Source organism: Gymnoscopelus braueri, assembly GCF_963280865.1.
Source record: "Gymnoscopelus braueri genome assembly, chromosome: 14".
Classification (NCBI taxonomy): domain Eukaryota; kingdom Metazoa; phylum Chordata; class Actinopteri; order Myctophiformes; family Myctophidae; genus Gymnoscopelus; species Gymnoscopelus braueri.
In genome coordinates, this window is record NC_137619.1 from 27,124,851 (window position 1) to 27,145,881 (window position 21,031).

The following is a 21,031-nucleotide window of genomic DNA, read 5'->3' on the forward strand; positions in this document are numbered from 1 at the left end:
TGCTATTTGCGCTGGTGTTTGTGAATTGGAAGTCTTTTTGCAAATGTGATTTGCATAGAAAGGGGCCAATGTTGTGCCAAATATATTCATAGTTACGATATTTAAATGCGCGCAAAGAGAACCAGAGCACGGAGACGCTATTCGCTTGACAGTGCAGTTAGGGGTGTATTTCAACCTTTGCGGGTGCTTTGAGAATTAGACACTTTGTTTTTGTCTCATTTGCAGAGGTTTAGGAGGAGCAAAGCCGCGCAATGCCTTCGTGAATTTGTCCCTGAGAGCGTACACATATAACACTGAGGATTATATAGTGTAGTATTGCATTTCTACTGTATCCAATATTTATTTTTGCGATCGATGCCAGCGCATTTTTACCTTCCAACTGGGAATTTCCTGGTCGATGGAGTCTGATGCAGGTCTTCCGTGTATAGCTTACCGTGACACTCTCATTTTTTGCTTTTCTTTTGTGAGTTTGAAGAGAGCTGAAGGTATAACGTAGTATATAGCTGACATAGCTGGCTCTGAGTTTTCCATAAACCTGGTGTTTAGTTGCCTTGTTACAATAAAAGGCTATAAAAGACTTCTGTTTGCTGTGATGATGTGTTCTCTTTTTGCTGCCTGCTAACACACGTTTATGATGGAACCACATCAATGGTGCTGGCAAGTTCTGTTGACTTTTCATGAATTTCACTGAAGCCCTCCTCATTCCTTAGAAAATACCTGAGCCACGTCTCTGGCCTCTTTGTACTGTAAGCAGCCATAAGGCCAATATTTGGTAACTTTCACTCTTTAGTCATTGGCTGGATGTAGCCTATAATTTTATTTTGTTTGTTGTGACAGCTGTGACTGCAGAGTACGCTGCATTGAAGGGATCTAGAAAAGCACCCACTGTCCTCCCTCTGGGGGCCCTGTTCGAGCAACATTAGTGGGATGCCTCCTGTTTTATTTAGATTTTTACCAGGTTGCCAAACCTGGTAAAAATCTACACTCGCTAGTGGTCACTTTTTCCTCATTGGCTGGTCTTTTTGTCCTTTTGCGTGACTTTTGCGAGACTTTTTCCTCATTGGCTGGTCATTTAGCCAATGGGGTCTCAATGTCCTCTCAGAATATGGGATCTAAAGACCTCTCAGAATATGGGCTCTAAAGACGACCCACAATACTGTGTTCTGCCACTGTATGTATCTCTATGCACTGTGGCGCTGTTACTCATTTGGACTTTCAACGTTGCCATGTTTAGTGAGAGAAATAAGCAACCACGTCTATGAAAACAAAAGCCCAAAAGAAGCAACTATAGGCCACATGAGCACTTTCAACCGACTTTCAACCGCCGGCTATTTGAAAATAGCCGATCTACAAGCTCACAAAGTGTCACAAATATTTCAAATACTTTCTGCTTCTTTTTATATTTACAAGCACCTTCGCAGAAAAACAAGCCCAAAGTTGCTTATAAAAAGTGGACATGGCAACAATGGTGACTCTAACGTCATCTGGAAAGTCTGGTGACGCGGGGTTAAACGTTCTCTAGTACGTTCTCTTGTCTCCACGGGTTTGGTTCACGCTACGGACCGGGTGTGTATTCATTTCGACAGTCGGGAATAGGGATTCATTCAGCTGATCCTCAAAAGTCTGTGGTGGCCAGCGAAAACACACAAACTGATTTCACTCATAAACTATTTACTATTTACTGCCATTTTGGCTGTTTTTGTTAGTCCATGAGCGCAAGGGTACAGGACCACGGGTCCATTTGGTTCCGTGCGGGACTCTGAAGAGAGCAACCGGGTACAATATGACTGTGTCATATGCTTGTTTTTCTCTCACTTGCCTGTCTTCCCAACGCACTCTCACTCCCCAAAATGCATATCGTGACATCTTGGGACAAATGTGACCAAACGTTGACTGGAGGGTAAAAAAGCGGACTTGCGGCCAAAACAAAATAAAAACAAAATAAAAAACTAAGCTAAGATGACAAAAACTAGGACAAAGAATATTGACAATTTCGTCAACAAATTAAAACTAGACGTTGTTAGGGAGGGACTAGTCGAGAAGAGATCCAGTAGAACTAAAAGACGAGTCATTTTATGTTTGGTTGCGCTCAGGTGTTGCGCTCTGAAAATAGCAGATCTACAAGCCCACAACACGTCGCGCTGCGACCTGTTGCAACCAAGTGTAAAATCAGCCATCACGACGCCATCGAGGCCAGCCAAAATACATTTAAGTTGAAAAAAATGTCAATAAATAAACCATTTCAGATGACTAAAATATGGCTAAAACTAAATGGAATTTTATTCAAAAGACTATGACTAAAACTAAATCAAAATTTGCTGTCAAAATCAACACTGTTAGCCTCGACTGCTGGCGTAGCGGTCCAGGCACCTAGGCCCGGTGTAGCCTGACAGCGTGTAGCGGGTTCGAGTCCCGATCCCGACTACCTTTGCTGCATGTCACTCCAAATCTCTCTCCCCATTTCCTGTCAGCCTACTGTCCTGTCAATAAAGGAATAAAAGCCCCAAAATAATTATTTAAAAGAATAATAAAAAATCAACACTGTTCAGCAATGTGTGAATAGTGCCCGCGGTTGAAGCCCTCTAATGCGTTGTACTCCACTCACATGCCCACTCATTGTGCTACTCCATCATAGCCGTCTACTGAGATATTAAATCTCCAGACCACACTTCTCCAGCTGATAGAGGATGGCTTCTGTAATAGATGCAGACAGAACCCCCAAAACAAAATTTCAGCTCCATTGTCATGGTTTATGTAGTAAATACAGATAGACAGTTTTTTCTTTCCCACTCAAGTCCATTGATTCATCTGCAAGGACTGTGGAAAAACCTTAATTGAATCTCTGTCTTTACTTTTAACGTATTTTTCTGTCTTGTGGACATCCGGCTGCACCAACATATCGCTGCTTGTACCTGTATGAATAAGTGGCAAGTTAAACCACACTAAACTTCTCAGCATACTATGCATTGCTTCAAACTAAACGAAAGTGTTTCTCTTTCCCTTGTGCAATTGACAAGATTCTATTTGTCTAAACATTCTGTTTTCGGGTAATTACGGTTATATTGGACTCAGTTATTCTTGAGAAAGCAGTGCTTTTCCTCATCTGTCAGTGGTTTATTTTAAACTTGGTTGGATGCATTTTGTGTAGAAATGTTTGTATTTCACTGGCATCAGTTTTCTCACCTCTCATCTCTCTCTCTCTCCTCCTCTCACCTTATCTCCTCTAAGCCTAGTCTCCTCCAGCAGCATGCTGTTTGTCTGCTCTCTCTGTCTCTGTCTCTGTCTCTCTCTCTCTCTCTCTCTCTCTCTCTCTCTCTCTCTCTCTCTCTCTCTCTCTCTCTCTCTCTCTCTCTCTCTCGCTCCCTCTCTCTCTACTGTTACACCTCTCTTCCAGCCTCTCCTCCTGTAACACTTGTCTGGTTTCTCTTCATCTCATCTATCCTGTTACCTCCTTTTGTTGTAAGTTTATCAATTTGATGGATCTAGTCAACGTTACTTGGCTAGCTAACATAAATTCGATAGCCTGCATCATGGCCACTGTTTACCGTAGCGCAACCGCACAGAAGCTATTCGTCAGAAGCCATTTTGGGATGAATGAAAGTGGAATACAAGCATTGCACTGGAGTAAGATGTTCTAGTTGCCTTTATCATGCTTTGCATGGATTCAGTGTTTGCTCGTTAAGTTTCCTCAAGTTGTAAAGTAAAGAACACGTCAGTGGTGGGTATGGCCATGGTTGGATCACTGTTGAAAATCTATTTATATGAAAACATAGATGTTTTCATATAAAAAATCTCTATCTGTCCTCTTTCTCTCACCTGATCGAACCCGGCCCTCCCTCTGGCTCTCACTATGTCCATATTTGGGCATAATCAATTTGTGCCGATATCAGGGATCTCCTTGGGCATGTGATGGCAGAGACAACAGAAACAGTTGTATGCATGTCCATTTTTGGGAATATTTGGGAACGTGTCACAAATGTCCAATCTATATATTATATTATATATGGGTATACACACCCTACCGTTATATTTAATGAATTTTGTCTTGGTGGAAGAGGCTATGATATCAGGTATTGTGACATCAGTCATGTCCATTTTGTGCATTATCCAGTGACATAACCATTGCCAAACAATGTCGATTTGTATTGACAGCAGGGATCTCCATATATAGGCCTAATCTGGGCACACACACACTCATATCTCCATATACGGGCATTTGACGTGGCGATTCGCGCATATTTGGGCTGATACGCTCTGTGAAGTCCATGAATTGGTCATATCTCCATTCCATATATGGCCACCCTCCCGTAGAGCAGACCAGCAGGCAACTACTAGGCTTGAGGACTTTGTGTATGCTAAATAAATAAATATATGGACATATCTGCGCACCAGAGCCACACAGATAAGACTCTCAGACAAGACGGGTTGTTGGGGTTGAATTTCCTCCAGACATAAACATCAACTATGGGCAATATGTTGGCTGCCAGCCCCCAGAGTTCGGCCCCAGCTGCTGTCAGAAGTGGCCAACGGCGACTAGGGGGCCTAGGTCTTATGTCTGTCCTTCCAGGGTTCACCATGCCTCCACTTTCTCCTGTCCCTCCAACATCTGGCTCAGCTCAGGCTACAGATTCTGAATCCCTTCTTCCAAACCCAGGCACATATGAGGAGTGGCACCAGAAATACAAAGAGGTCTTCCCTACACAGATGGAAGGGGCACGGTTATTGTTCAACAAGCCTCTAAGTAACCACCTCCAGATCAGTCACACTTTTAGCCTCAGTACACTTGGGGATTCTGGCTATCGGTTCGGCGCCACCTATGTAGGCAGTAAACAGACTGGACCCGGAGAGTCATTCCCGATCATCGTTGGAGATATGGACAACACAGGCAGCCTGAATGCCCAGATCGTCCACCAGCTCACCAGCGCTGTGCGTGCCAAAATAGGCTTGCAAACTCAGCAGGATAGGTTTGTGTGCTGGCAGTGTGGCATGGAGTATCGCGGGAAGAACTTTACTTCTGATGCAACACTCGGAAACCCGGATGTCCTCACCGGCTCTGGTATTCTGGGGGCCCGCTACCTTCAATCCATCACTCCGGCGCTGGCACTGGGTGGTGAGCTGGTCTTTAACATGCCTGGGGAAATGGGAGCAGTCGGTTCCCTCATGGGCAGGTACAAAAGTGATAATTATATTGCTACAGTAACTGTTGGCGGAGCCGGAGCCCATGCTACGTACTACCACAAAGCCAATGACCAGCTGCAGTTAGGGGTTGAATTTGCAGCCAACACTAGGATGCAAGACACCAAGACATCCTTTGGCTACCAGGTGGACATTCCCAAAGCCAACCTTATTTTTAAAGGTACAGTTGACAGTAACTGGGTTGTAGGGTCGACCTTAGAGAAGAAACTGTTGCCTCTGCCCGTCACACTGGCCCTTGCAGCCTCCCTTGACTACCGCAAGAACAAGTTCCAGTGTGGCATCAGTGCCACCATTTGATAAATAGTTGTAGTCTGTCAGAAGGAGGACCTCCCCGCTCGGTATAATGTTATGCCGAACGATCCGTAAATTGAACGGTTTGTTGCCCGATAACGGGGATTATTTTGTTAGCTGGTTACAACAGCGACCCCACTTTGGGTTGCGAGTCGCGACCCATAGTTTGAGAACCGCTGGGTTAGAGGAGCCATTGGCCACTAAGAGCCAGCTCACTGGCCACTGCTTGGACAGACACAGAGACACACAGTCTGTCTGTCTGTCTGTCTGTCTATCTGTCTGTATGTGTCTGTGTACATTACATCTAATTCGGACAACTCTGCTGGACGGATGAGCGTGAAACATTGAATGCACACTCCCAGTAGGCCAAGGAAAAGAACCTCCACCAGATTTTTCCCTCAAAACGGCCACATGGTAACACGTTTTGGCCTATAATTCTTGAACCGTAGGTCGGTCATCCAATCATGACATTTATTTTACCCTGGATTCCTTGGATCATAATGCAACTCCCGCCTGACTAGATTTTCTGCCTTTTTGCATTTGCTTCAAAACGAACTTTTTTGCTATTACAGATTTTGCCCAAAACACGCACAAATCGGTACACATCTGTTGACACGTGTGATCAAGATGTATCTGTCAGATTTTTCATAATCCATTCCGATTGGCTTCCAAAGTTTGCGTGATGACGCCGCAGAGACAAAAACGATTTAATTTCCACCAAGCTATTCTCATTCTCAAAGCCTGGTAACAACTTAATACAGAGCGTGTTAAGGGCGGGGCCTCCGTTTTATGTACTTCCCCCGGAAGCTGTCTTTGACGACCAATCACAATGGGGGAATGTAAACTGATCTGGCTGGTGGCGCAAAATAGCAACTCGGCCACACCCTTGAGCAAAGCTAGATCTCCAAATAGTCGGTAGAGTGACATGGGCGCAAAATGGGGCCCGAACTCTTATTACCTCCCGCAGCTGATGGCTGTACCCCACGACTGACACAGCCCTGGGTAGGCAACCCAGCTTGGCGGAGATCTGCGCTCAGAGGAGCGTGCTTTTCTAGTTATCTCTATAGTTGACCAGACTAGTATTTGTTTGAGAACAATGCATAGGCATAAGCATGTTAAAAAGCCCCCCGGTGTTCAAGAGTATAAATTCCCAGTTCTGTTTATACTAGTGGCCATACCATAGGGCTGGTTCTGTGGACATATGTGGTACCCCACAGGGCTTGGACCTCGATACCCCAGCCAAGTGCCAGCTGTCTGCCACTGGATTCCTGGCCATGCTCCACCTATGAGCTCACCTCTAGATTATACGTGTGCGTGCACACACGTCCGTGTGCGCACACACACACACACACACACACACACACACACACACACACACACACACACACACACACACACACACACACACACACACACTGTTGGATCCCTTTGTCAGGTGCCTTAGGCTCTGTATTTGGATTGGACCATCTGTTGTGGAGTCACCTGACGGATGTAATCACAGCCCTGGCCCCTCTCACTTTGTTCCCTTCATCCCCCCTTTCTCTCTCTCTACCTCATTCTCTCTCTCCAGTCTTCCAGTTCATCTGAAGTTGAAAAATGCACATGTAACGTGGCTTCATACATGCATATGCAGGCACATGCACACACAAATGTGCACACACAAATGTAAATGTAAAGTGATTTGTAGCCGCCATTTCAACGACCCTGGTCATGCCCATGTGGCATTACAGGATCTATTATTTTACCGTTGCCGATTCTGCCACTCGCTGTACGTTAGCTTACCTAAATATGGCTGTTTCCCTGCATCTTTCATAACATTTCTCATCTGCATGTTAATTATTCTCTCCCCTTGCAGGTCTCTCTTTCTCTGACTTATCTGTCTCGCTCTTCCTCTATTTCTCTTTCTTTTTCTAACTCTTGTTAATGCTGAGAATAGATAAAGGAACAGCAAAGGGAAGGAATGTAAAAGGGGAGTAAATATGGAAAGGCTGAGAATGAGAGAGGTGGTACAGTAGCAAAGCTGGAAGATAGAGCCACAGAGAGACAAGACGGAAGGGAAGAAAGAAGGAGAGGGGAAGAGACGGAGGAGAAAAGGATTGATTTGTTATCCCTGTTCCGGTAAAAGGAAATCCCATAGATCAGCATCCATGTAAAGCTGAACAGTACAAAAACAAAACAACAAAGCGAAAGAAACAACAAAGCCCCATGACAATTAAATTGGTAGGTATGCAAACAAAAAGCTCAACACAATAGAGAAAACTGCTGACTTGCAGTGCAAGTGGATGAGGATTACTGCAGGTACTGATACTAAAAAGGTACTGGGACAGAGACACCACAATACCAAAATGTCTGCCATGTGTGTTTCTGTGGCAGGTGTGCAGTTCCTCACTCTAGTGTGCCAATCAAAAACATTTCAACCAATAATGCAATGTATAAATTGCACCTGATTATCAACTTGGCTAGACACATGTCAGCCGTTTATACTGCTATGCGGTACAAACGCTATGCGAGCCGAAAAGTCGGCTTAGCCAATCACGGAGTTATACTGGCTTAGCGGCACAAGCGTGATGTGACGCTCGGCCAATCAGCGAAGCCGACGGTTTGGGTTGGCCAATCAGGGAAGCCAATGTATACAATATCCTAAACACACAGAGTTTCTGCCTCTTTCTCAGACCCGCGGGCCGATAGATAATAGAAATAGCAAGTGTTCCGGGTCCCAGGCAATGCATTATGCTATGTGTTTGAACCAGTCACCTGCTCTGTGGATTGGGGGGGCTTTGCATTCATTTACTAATCCCTGCTTCTGGCTCCCTGACTGTTATCACACTCCAGTTGTTCAAAGACATACAGAGTAAAGCTGTAGAACTAGATGTTTCAATCCCTATGGTACAGTAGGTTGGTGCTCTTGATGGTAGAAGTCACAGTGGAGTGATGAAAAGGGAGGGTAGGTCTATCAGGTAGGCACCCTGCTTCATCAACATTTCATTGATTAGGCCACAATGTCTCCAGAGGGCTCAACCCCTCCATTCCATACCCTCCATATCCCGCACTGGACTCTGCATGGCAGGGTCCTTCTCCTTGAGTCAGGCCTAAACCTGACCGCATACCAAAGGTCTTTATCTTGCTGCCTAGTTGTTGTCCTTCCCTTTTAATCCACAGCCAGTTGCTGCTTTTTTTTTTTCTGCAAATTCTGCCAGGTCAGAATATTATACAGAGATGTAAATGTGGCCGAAAACCTTTTTACTGTCATCTTTAATGGGCTCTGCGGCACACACAGTATGAGAGGAGCTACAGCCTCCCATATGCAGCATACATATAGTATGTCTGTGTCCACATGGACACAGACACACAGCTTAGCTGAAAGGTGGAATCTGCCAGTTGCTAACACATTAGCCTAACGCTGGAAGCCGGACAAGAGGGATGCATTATATTCTGCTAAGTAATATTGTAGTTGTTGTTTCATCTTTGCTTAACAGTCCATCCAATAACCTTCTAAATGTAGTTCTCTTTCATTTCCTTAACTCTTTTCTCTTTGTCAGTAAAAACGGCAAATTTCTTGAAAATGCAAGGGGGGCGGGCACAGCATCACTCTGATTTAGTTTGTATGTGTTTGCATTTCTAGACTGCTGTGAGGAAAATGGAAGCAAACATTTTTTTTGACCAAAATCAGATCAGTTTTCAAATGCCGCTTTTAAGATTGCATTGGAGGCCGGTAATGATCATATGATGTTAGTTTCACATACATACCCTATAGGTTTGTTTGAGGATGGGATTATGCTAATGCGCACAATTTGAATCACTGATTTGTGGCGCAATCGCTGCGCTGATTGCTAATTAAATAGAGGTGTGGCACGTGGCATTTTTCTCCATGATTTAATCTCATCACAATTCTGATGTGGTTATGAATATTGATGAGAGTGGATTCCTTTGGGGGGAAAGTAAATATACCTTCAATAGTTTCTAGCATTTAAATGGAAGCTTCATCCTTGAGGGGAACATATTCTTGACAAATATTTTACCCACAGAATGTGACACAGACTCAAATGATAAAGTGGTTAACTTCAAATGCAAATGAAAAAGAAAATGTATGCTAATGCATTCACAGGGGTAAAAAGCAGCTATGCAGCGCACACTTACGAACACTCACACCTTTATGTGTGGATGTGTATGCACACCCGTCCGCACAAACATGCCTGAGGTCCATCTTTTATCAACAGCAAATCAATTCTGTTCATTGTGTTCACTCACTGTCTCGTCAGAATGAAGACCTCGATTTCCAACTTCAAAGCCTGAATACATCAGGCAGTTAAATAGCAACAATAATGTAAACATAGTCCCTTGTCCATAGTCTCTCATGCAGTTGGGACATAATTTATAAGTAGATATCAGACCCGTCGTTAAGTGGCAGTGCCAGTGCAGCAGCAGCAGAGTGCACCTACAGTACACTGGCCTTCAGTGACAGCTGATGTAGCTCTGTTTTTCCCTTACTTGTGCTAATCTTTGTTTGTTTGTGCTTATTTCGTTGTATGCTATTGTCTGTTTATATTGCATTGCTTGCTTTTTTTTCTTTTTTTACCAGTTCAGCACCTTGGTTGACCTGGTCATGTTAAATGTGCTATAAAAATTATATATAAAAAAAATTACTTTCATTTGATTTGATACATAGAAAAAAGTTATCCTGAGTGGCGGCCTGTGTTGTCTGGACACGGACAGCCTGGCCACAGTCGGGGTTCAGCACTTGTTCAACAGCCTGATGTAGTTATAGGTGGAAACTGTTCAGACGTCTAATGGAATTGATCTGTGGAACAACATCATCAGTGCACTTACAGTACTGATAAAAACCAGTGGCTGTGTCTGAGAACTCATTGACAGTATTCATAGGGGTAGTGCAGAAACATCTCCCAGTCCTCGTGGTCAAAGCAAAGTCAAAGTGAGTTTCACTTTGCCTGTCAATTAACCAGGCATTCTTCATGGCCAGAGGTTGTTCCGTTTCATGATGTAATGCATGTAGCGGTGCTGTGCCTACAAACTTCACTTTTCTCAAGGCCAGTGCTTTTAATTTTCCAGAATTCTGTTGCATAAGTTATTCATTTTCCCCACAAAAATAAACATGAAAAATAACAGTGCTGTTACCAATTTAGAACATTTCCAGTACACCAAAGCATTAGAATTGACATTCAATTAAAACACAGGGCAGCTCATTAATTGTAGTAGACCAACAACCTGAAAAGTGGAAAATAAAGATGAACTTAGTTCAATAATGGAAAACTTTATACCGTATTTTCCATTTTGCCTGTATCATTATTATTTTTTAACATTTTCTTGTTGTTGGCTGGGATCTTTGCAGCGTATAAGTATTAGAGCCCATCTATCATGATCTGTAACTTTAAAAAGTGCCTGCATGACTTGTACGTGACAATTGTGTTTTCGAATAATGAAATGTCAAACCAAATGTCCTTTACAATAGACCAAAGTTGTAGTAGATAATCTTTTGTGATTACACAAGCAAGTGAATGCATAATACTGACCTAGGCTCTTATGGTTGTGCTTATTCAGCACCATGGTAAGCTGCACATAAATACACATACCATATGACCTGCATTAAAGCGCTTTTAAAAAATGGTTGATTGTTTAATCATTTGCTGAAATTAAGCTACTGCCAAACGTTTAATCAAAATCAATCAGCTATTAATAAGAAACAACTCCCTTTCTCTCTAGCGGTTAAAGAGAAATAGATGCAGCAAGTGCAAATGGGCAGACTAAGCCTGGAGACATGTATTACGTTGATTTAATTGAAATTTTGTCTAACTAGAAAGGTGCGCTCAGTAGAGTGCAAATCTCTGCCAGGATATGATATATAGGATAATGATAGCAATGTATGCAGTGAACCTTCTGCAGTACTTACTGCCTTGAATGTACTGTAGCATGTGATTAACAGTTGTATATCATCTCTACTGTCTGCTTCCCTGTCTCTCTCATACACATGCATTGTCTATTTCTCTTCATCTGCCTCTCAGATATCTGTAATTCAACTGTATCTGTAATCTGCACAGTCTGATTGTTAGTTTTTGTGTCAATTATCATTATATCTCCAACTAATCAAAGAGTTGTCGAATTTTGTCTGTCGCACACTGGCTTTGAGTCCTTCAAAAGAGAAAACAAGTGCTATAATGTTATTGACGTAATGGTTACACAAGTTTACAATCAATTGTGCATGAAACTGACTTGGCATATACAGTAGGAGAAGATGTACACAGCTATATCTGAACAATAGCAGAACATGCCAACATAGTTTCAGGAAAGAGACCTCAGACCTGTGTGTGCGTGTGTGACAATGCACATGAGATGGGGAGAAAAAAGAAAAAAAGCTAATTATAGCTAATCGGCATGGAATATCAGAAATCGGTATGACAGATGTATCACGTCAGGACTAGTGATAATGTGTAGACTTGAGTTTTGAACAAAATATGTAGGATTAGTAGCAAAAGAAGATTAATTCCTGGCCTTCCACCAGAGATAACGACAAAGTAGTGTAGGATCCTGTCAAGAATATGATGGGAAGGCAGTTAATAAGAGGAAGGAAGGGTTAATGTCTTGGGCTAGCTAGTCTGGCGAGCCAGACTGTTGCTCTCCTGGAGCACAGAAGCTCTGAAAATGATCAGAGGATAAAGCGGATGTGACGCCTCCTCCCCGCTTCTGTTTCGTCTTTACAATCGCGCAAATTTGTCGAAGCATATATAGCTTGCTGCTTGTCAGAAATTGAAATTCTAAAATGAAATGTAAAGATATTTTAAAATATATTTTCGTGAATGGAAATGACGAACAGATGACAGCTTCCGTTCTCGGCTGTCGGGATGTGTAGTTCCAGACTATATAGCATTGTGGAGTAGTTGTCCTGCAGGACAGGAGACGATGCGACAGGTACAGGTGAAGACGAGGGCCTCCCTTTGTGGAGCCAGCCAACATTTGAGGGTTTGGTGTAAGTTCATGTGGTTGATCACCCGTGCATGGTCAGTGTTTGTTTTTGCTTTGCTACAATTAGCAAATACCTATGTTAGGTGACACATTTTACTGCGTGTAGTGGTAGCATTTATAATTATCTGTATTGTTCTCTTTGGTTAATGGTGTGTGTTGTTTTCTCCCTAGCTGGCCCAAAAACCTTCCACCTTTCTTTCTGGGCTTACCATGGTTAATGAGCTCACCCACTTCCCAATCTCATATTCCTATTATTTTCCCATTTATTCCCCTCAGCCAAAATATGTCTGTTTATTGTTCTTTTCATGTTCCACTGTTGACTGTAACCCATGCCCTTCCTGTGTTTTTAAAGGATATTCTTAATTGGGTAACAAAAGAAATAGGTCAGTATTTTTTACAGTATATCAGCCTCTGGTCTCATTCATTCTGGGCCCTTGCTTGTTTTAGGAGCCTTTTATTAATTGTGGTTTATTGAGTGGTCATGACTATTGAATAGGCATTATTAAGGTTAAAAGAATTCCAGGCGCGAAATTTGTATTAAATGAACACAGTTAGTCTACCAATAATGATTTATTTCTGTGGGAAAGGTCACGCTATTTATGCAGTACAGAGAAGAAAAAAAACAGTACCAAGCCCGTAGAGAAATAACATGAGGGTAGATTTGTCATCTCTTTTATTACTAGAGTAACATTAGTGGTTATTCATTTAAATTGTGTATTTTTTTAGCTAGAACAAAATGGGTTTTGAGGAACACAAAGGCGCGAAACGGTTTTGTGATTGGGGACTTGACTAAAGGTTGTCAGACACCGTGGCAGGTAGTACTATCTTTCACTGAGAATTTAAACCGATATAACACAGTATGACAAGGCAAGAAAAGCAATCATTCACTTTCTCAAACCTCTTTTCATGGATAAGAGAGGATTTGTTTTGAGTCTGTCTGTCTTTAAAATGTTTTAAATATACCTCTGCCTTCATGTCTCTCCTTGACCATCTTTCTTCTCCCCCCCCCCTCTTTCTCGCTCTCTTTCACTCACTCACTCACTCACTCACTCACTCACTCACTCACTCACTCACTCACTCACTCACATGTCTCTCTTTCCTCTGTGGAATTAGGTGACTCAGAAAGCAATTAAAAGTGAATTGCTGCCGTTAGACTGTGCAGGGGCAAGGGGAAGAACGAGAGGATAAGCAGGAGGGTGGTGAGGGGTAGGCAGAAGAAAGGGATTTAGTGGAAGGTATAGGGACGGGAGGACAGAGGCACACAGAAGAGTGGCATTATGAACAACATGCCGCCTATGACGCTTCTCATTGCAGAGAGATATATTCAGACCTACAGTAATGTGTTTGTGTGTGTGTGCGCGCGCCCGGCATGCGCATACATCTTCTTCCATGCTCGTTGGTCCGTAATCAAGGAAACGTTTTGCGTTTGCAACCATTGGCATTTCTCAAATTGCTTCTGAATGCTTAAACAGTGTAGCTGCAGCCAGCTTGTCTTAGAGTGTGTGTGTGTGTGTGTGTGTGTGTGTGTGTGTGTGTGTGTGTGTGTGTGTGTGTGTGTGTGTGTGTGTGTGTGTGTGTGTGTGTGTGTGTGTGTGTGTGTGTGTGTGTGGCAGAGAGCTAGGCAGCTCGAGGCCTGCTGTCATAAACCTATTTTGGACGGGTAAAAAACAGGTATGAATGCCTTCACCTCTCCTGGGAAAAACAGTGTGAAATACAGAGTGCTGCTGGGCCACACTGCTCTGTCTAACCTCAATGGAAAAGTCATCCCCGCGGACAGGCCCGACCCCTTCCCTTATCATATGTTTTCAATCCATCTGTCCCCCAACATCCCCTGTAGCATTTGTCTGCCCCTACTTCTATCTGTCCCTGGAAGTCCCTATATTAAACCTTTTTTGTATGACGGATCAGATTATTGAATAAGACGCCACAAAATGTTTCAATTTATCATCTAGCCTATAGGGATTGATATGAGTTATTTTAGTCATACCATACACCAGAAAACAACCGATATCAGCTTTATGCCATTTGCATTTATATCCTGTAGTGCTTTTTCTAGTCTTTCAGCGACCACTCAAAGTGCTTAGAAATTTTTCTCAAATTCACCTATTCACACACTGACGGGGAGACAGGGCACAGACCTTCTTGTCGGGAGCAGCTAGGAGATTCAGCCTCTTGTTCAAGGACACTTTGACACGATGCCAGGAGAAACTGGGGATCAAACTGTGAAGCTTCCAGGTTCCAGATGGCAGCTCTTTCTCCTGAGCCACTAAACTATATTAGGATGAACCACAGAGAACTTTTGTCAGTCATTGAGAAATGAACCTCAGCAATTGTTTAGCTTTGGACACAACCATTGAACACAATGGTTGTACACAATGGTGTGTAACAGGAACACAACAAACAGTGGAACACCTTTAACCACTTTAACCCTGGTGTCCCTATTTTGGGCATGTCACTACTAGGCGAACATGTTACCAGAAATTCTAAACATTTCCAAATTTAAAATGTATCTCCAAAAGTAGCAGATCTACAAGCTCACAGTGCGTTACAATATGATGTGTTATTTATGGGTGTGGGTGTGTATACGTGTGCGCTTGCGTGTACTGTATGTAGTGTTGGTGTGTGTCTGTGCATACTATTGTGTGTTTGCATGTCTGTGTCTCAGAATGTCTGTTTGTGTGCTTGTATGTTGTCTCCTTGGCTGCATTATGTGTTTGATGCATGATCAAAGGCCCTCTCTATTGGGATGAGCGGTTCAACAGTGCATTCTGGCTCTGTGTATTTGTGTGTGTGTGTGTGTGTGTGTGTGTGTGTGTGTGTGTGTGTGTGCGTGTGCGTGTGCGTGTGTGCATGCCCATACTGTGGGAGAGTATGTGTACTGCAGATCTAACACTTTGCTAAGAAAATGGAAGCAAGGCGAAGATGGAAGCAAGCCAAGGATGTTCTTTGCCCTTGCTGCACAACAAAAAGCTTGAAATGTATCTAAATATCAGTCATTCAGAGGCCACATTTTGTTCCCGAACTCACAGGGTTTGTATGCAGTAGCTGCTGCTATATTGTCTCTTTTGGGCAGAAACCTTGTACGACCAAAACCGTTACTTTTCAAGAAAAGGAAAAAAGAACTTGTGTTCCATTGGATCTAATGCAGTTATTATTTAGTCACAAGCTCCTGTTAATACTTTTCATTGGTTAAATGTTTATAAAAACCCACAGACCCACAGACACTGTCATACGCCAAAGCATAAAATAGGGCATTAAACAAAAATATAATATGGAGATACAAGGTTTCTGCCCGACAGCGATGATGCTTCACATTGAATGTCTAGCCGCATACTTTATTACATTCAGGAATGTGCTCTAGTTCTGAATGATCAGTCTGGAAAATGCTTGAATGTATTTAAATTCTGTGACAAGCTCTCATAAACCTTTGCCTATTGCAAATATATTGTAACAATAGAGTGTGGCCTTTGAATTGGATGATAGTTATGTGAAACTCTGGTGTGCTGCAAACACTCTTGACTATGTACTTTGCAGGTGCTTGAAATGTGCTCCAATTTAACTTTTCGAAACGTGTACACACGCCCTCTTTTCTACAGAATGGCTTTTGTATGAAAAATAATGGAATTGCTGTTTGTCGCAAGTGGAGACAAGCTCTTATATCTCATATATTGTACTTGAAAAGAACCTTGGGGAGCCAGTTTACTCATGCCAAGTTTTTGCCTTTTCACTGTCGGTTTTGCACAGTGCTGGAATTGACCTTTCAATGAATGAGCCTGGTATGACTGTGAGTCTATGGTGCTGTGTTATGTGTGCTTTCTGACTCTTCTTTACCTGGTCATATGTATGCTTGTCTGCGGGTGTGGCTGTTGTGCGTGTGGTGTTTTGTGATTGGCTAAATGTAAGTACAGTACCCCATCCTGAGTCCCAACCTATCTGCTATTTTGATTCGTAGCTTTGTGAATTTAATATTTTTGTAATTGTTATAGATATTGATCGCAATTGGTTTGTGGGTATTATGGCACATTTGATGATGCTATGTTGAGTACAATATTGTAGGGATTGATAGCCATTTGTTTTTCTTAAGGTAGTTACTACAGTTGTAGTGTTTATTATCCTTTTTGGTTAGGAAAGTTGATTGCTTCATTTTATAGATCATTGTTTGTTATTTTTATATTGTCCACCCTGGCACATTATTGTTTCAGTTATATACGCAAATAAGCTTCTTTTTTTTTATCATTTTGATCGGTTTGGAGGACAGTATGCTTGTTTTTGGGCATGTAGCACCAAGGTTATCCAGCTAGGCTCCAGGTGTTCCTCACAGTGGGAATGCCTGTTCATGTTGTCCATTTAGAATTGTAATGTTTACATGCATTCAGCTTGCTTCCCATTCAGCTATGGGTTATGCAGCATTACAGACTCGGCAAACTGGGGTACATGGTACAAGTCATCATGTCCTAGGATAGTGATCAATTAATAAATATGGGGGGAATCCAGTGTTTTGATTAGAATAATTCTGTGTTATGCATTTAAAAGCACAACAACTCAAAGGGGTAGCATGTCTAAAAATCTCAGAGGATAGCACTTAAAAGCATAACTGTATTAATTTTCAAAGTGGTCCTCGGTGGAAACAAACAAACATACTACATAGAAACAAACAAATAGTTGGAAATGAACAAATAAAAAGATAAACCTACTATGTGTGAAAATACTGAGGTGTTTACCCTGACCGAAACTTAATAGGAAACTGAACCTTTCGCGGGAAATTATATTGTTACTCTACTATTACTGTACAAAAAAGTGTGCTGTGCTACTGTGGTTCTTAGATGTGGTTTGTTGTAGTAATTACCCATGTGGACAGCCACCTTGTCTGTGAAGCTGGAAGAGGAACCTCAGCTTTTAACAACTCCCTTTAGGAGAAATAACAGTAGAAGCTGGTCTGTTACACGCACATACACACACGCACGCACGCGTGTGCGCGCACACGCACATGAGGCAGTGTCCGCAGAGATAGGATAAAATGAGCACAACTTTATTTACTTTCATGCTGTAAACTGGTGCAGTGACCTCAATGTGGATTGGGATTTAAGTGTGTTTGCTTTGTTGTGTGTATGCTAGCATGTGTGCCTTCCTCGGTGTGCGCGAGTGTGTACATGTGCACACCTAGGAGACGGACTTGCTTATGTTTGCATTCTCTGGCTCTATCACATCAGAGATAGAGAGAGAAAGAGAGAGAGAGAGAGAGATTGAATATTGTATCGATGATATGATATGATATTTTGGATATCGTAACATTGTTATATGGCACAAGTGTTGTCTTTTCCTGGTTTTAAAGTCTGCATTACAGTAAAGTGATGTAATTTTATGAAACTAACTGGTCAATTGCCCTAGCTGATCAATTGTTTTCCTGTACTCACTTTAGTGCTTGTATAGACTTTGCTGATGAGTATTTGTCAAAACTCTCGTTGTGGAAATAGTCCAATAGTAATATGCACACTAGATGGATGGATGGATGGATGGATGGATGGATGGAAGAGAGAGGTAAATATAGCAAGAGAGAACAGAAGAAGGCAGCCTGTTGGATAGATGGATGGAAGGAAAAGAGCGGTAAAAATAGAGAGAGAGAGAGAGAGCAGAAGAAGGCAGGTTGTTGCTGGGATTGAGAAGCATTTGGAACCTGTAGAAAGTGCATTTTACAAGCATACATATGACACATGCCCAGGGAGACACTTCAAATTGGAATTGGAAATGTTCTCAGCACTGGTGTGTGTGTGTGTGTGTGTGTGTGTGTGTGTGTGTGTGTGTGTGTGTGTGTGTGTGTGTGTGTGTGTGTGTGTGTGTGTGTGTGTGTGTGTGTGTGTGTGTGTGTGTGTGTGTGTGTGTGTGTGTGTGTGTGTGTGTGTGTGTGTGTGTGAATTTGAGAAATAGACATTGTGAGGACTATTTTCATCATCCTCACAAGACAGATTTGTCTTGTGAGGAGTTAAGAGTTAACTTGCTATTGACAGAATTTAATAAAATACCATTAGTGGACTTAATAAGCTTCTGTCTTCTTTTACAGAGGAAATTGTATTATTGCACGGAGCTCAGTGAAATCAATGCCTGATTGGACGATCTCCAAGTATCAAAGAAAAATTTAACCTCTTGTATTTGGGAATATTGGGGGTCTTACCCAGATGCCAACAGTGAAACATTTAAACGATCAATTTTAATATTGATGTCTCCTCTATTAAAACACCGACATTTAAAAGTCTGTGTCCGTGTTCGGTGTGACGTATCACTGCGTCGCGTTCCATTTAACATGAACTTATCTTTAATATCACAGTCTAAATCATGCCCATAAAATGAACTGTACAGTGCAGAGCAACGTTTTGGTGAGCTATGTTCTCACCAAAACTATGGAGAGCGCAGATGCAAAGGAGACGGCAAACTTATATCTCTACCCTCATTGTTACTGCTGCGGGGCTCTGCGAGCAGACAGTATGGTGCACATTATAGAGCCTTTTATAGCATCTTATTTATTGGCCTTAATATCGGCATAGGAGAACACCAATTAGGGATTTTCCCTTCCATCTGCAACATACTATTAAATCGGAACAAGCCGACTTTGCACACGTATGTGTAGGCACATGTGAGTTTGCACACATTTGTGCATCTATGGTGTGCACATGGGTGCAGACGCGTGAGTGAACCTGTGCATGTGTATGCATGTGTGGACGTTTGCATGATTTTGTGTGTGTGAATACACGTCTGAATACACGTTCACGTGTGTGGTCTCTGAAAAGAGAATCCACTGCAAAGTATACGATACCAGGATAGGCTGCATGCCCGCCAATGCTGTGATGACATCATTCCTCTAGGCCTGTGTCTCTGGATTTCAGAGGATTGCAGCATCCTCTCTGTCTGAGTGCCCCTGGGGCATACAGAGCATGATACCGGCATTACAGAGCACCAATGGTAGAGAGCTACCATTTAAAACTAGACCCACACTCCATGTGCATCACATAACAATCTGCACAACATTTCAACATTTGCTTGCTGCTTCAATCTTGATTTCACCTAACCCACTAACATGGGTTAGGTGAAAACACAGGTCCCGCACATTGTCTTCACTTACATAACACTTTATTATAGAGAGAATTATGTTATCCCTGCAGTACCGGGAGATTTAGGGTCCTTGCTTGGCCCTCCACAAGCATTGAAGTACAATTTTTCAATTTCAATTGACCTTCATCAGATACTTCATCAGGTATCTGATGAAGGTCAATTGACTGAAACATTGTACTTCAATAAAGAGTTATGCAAGTGACGACAGTGTGCGGTACTGCTTCTGTTTTTCAAGCTTGGCTGTTCCTCTCCTACGCACCCGTCCTTATAGGTGTGCAAAAATAATTACTTCTACAAAACCTGACCCACCTCATGAAAAAACTATAATAAGTGCTTTAAATAATAAATAACGTGCTTTAATGATCCTTGGTTTGTTATGTCTCATTCGGTTATCTCTGTCTGCATTCACTGAAAGGATGCCTTGACAGTCACGAGGCGGGTGCTAGTCGCTAGGCAGCCATGAGGCTGTCTCTAGTCTCAGGCAGCTATGAGGCGGTCGCTAGTCGCTAGGCAGCCGTGAGGTGGTCGCTAGGCAGTCGCTAGGTGTTTGCCCAGCATCTCATGGAGGAACACATCACCACAGTCTGGCTTATCTACCCAGGCTCGTATTGACAGCTTCCTGTCGGCAAAAAAAGCATTCTGATGTTGGGTGTAATCATGGAAAAGTGGTCGAGGGACAATGACATGCACCTTTCTGGCTCTGGTTTGTGAAGCATTTGGTGCACCGCCTGTGTAATCTGCCTCAATGGCTGAGAGCCATGGAAAAGTTTCAACCATCCTGTATGGGCATAATTAAGATAAGATGATGAGAGGAGGAGGAGACCCAACCATTTGTTTGCTGTCTGGGTCATTAATAGTTACTGTATACACAATCCTCAGTGTGAATGTATTATTTGTAGCTCTGAGTGTACAAATGTAATCAAATGAACCCAGAAGTGTCCTTTTGGACCCTTCATAAATGAACACTGAGGATTTTACTGTATAAGCATTTCATTGTTTCATTATCTATTTACTGCTCAACCTTTTTGTTTTATTTCTCTCTTTATGACTTGTAAATAACAGGGTTTGTTTTAATGGCAGATTTTCTAGCCTGGGCCACAAAACCCTTGGTTTTGGCTCAACTCTGAGAGTGTGTTGGCAGACGATGGCTTTCTTTAAGTTGTTATTCGTCCCCAAGACTCTCTGCAAAGGAAAGATTATGCAAATACAGACTTTCTACAGTTTTCCTGCTGCCTCCCTCTCTCTATTTGCTTTTCACTTTCTATATCTGGGTCTGTGTAACTAGGTCTGTGTGTGTGTGTGTGTGTGTGTGTGTGTGTGTGTGTGTGTGTGTGGGGTGTGTGTGTGTGTGTGTGTGTGTGTGTGTGTGTGTGTGTGTGTGTGTGTGTGTGTGTGTGTGTGTGTGTGTGTGTGTATGTGCACACACACGCATGCCTGTATGTACTGTATGTATGTAGGTTGGTGT

The 21,031-nt window shown here is 42.5% G+C and overlaps 2 protein-coding genes across 2 annotated transcripts in view; both read left to right on the forward strand.

The window, feature by feature from the left end:
- The window catches only part of nrg3a (neuregulin 3a), a 489,374-nt gene that overhangs the window by 132,575 nt on the left and 335,768 nt on the right, over positions 1–21,031 (forward strand). The window lies entirely within an intron of this gene.
- On the forward strand, positions 4,474–5,493 carry LOC308099991 (mitochondrial import receptor subunit TOM40 homolog; the record flags this gene model as incomplete). Its single annotated transcript, XM_080448892.1, has 1 exon — positions 4,474–5,493. One exon carries the CDS (start codon positions 4,474–4,476, stop codon positions 5,491–5,493), a length of 1,020 nt encoding a protein of 339 aa, XP_080305018.1.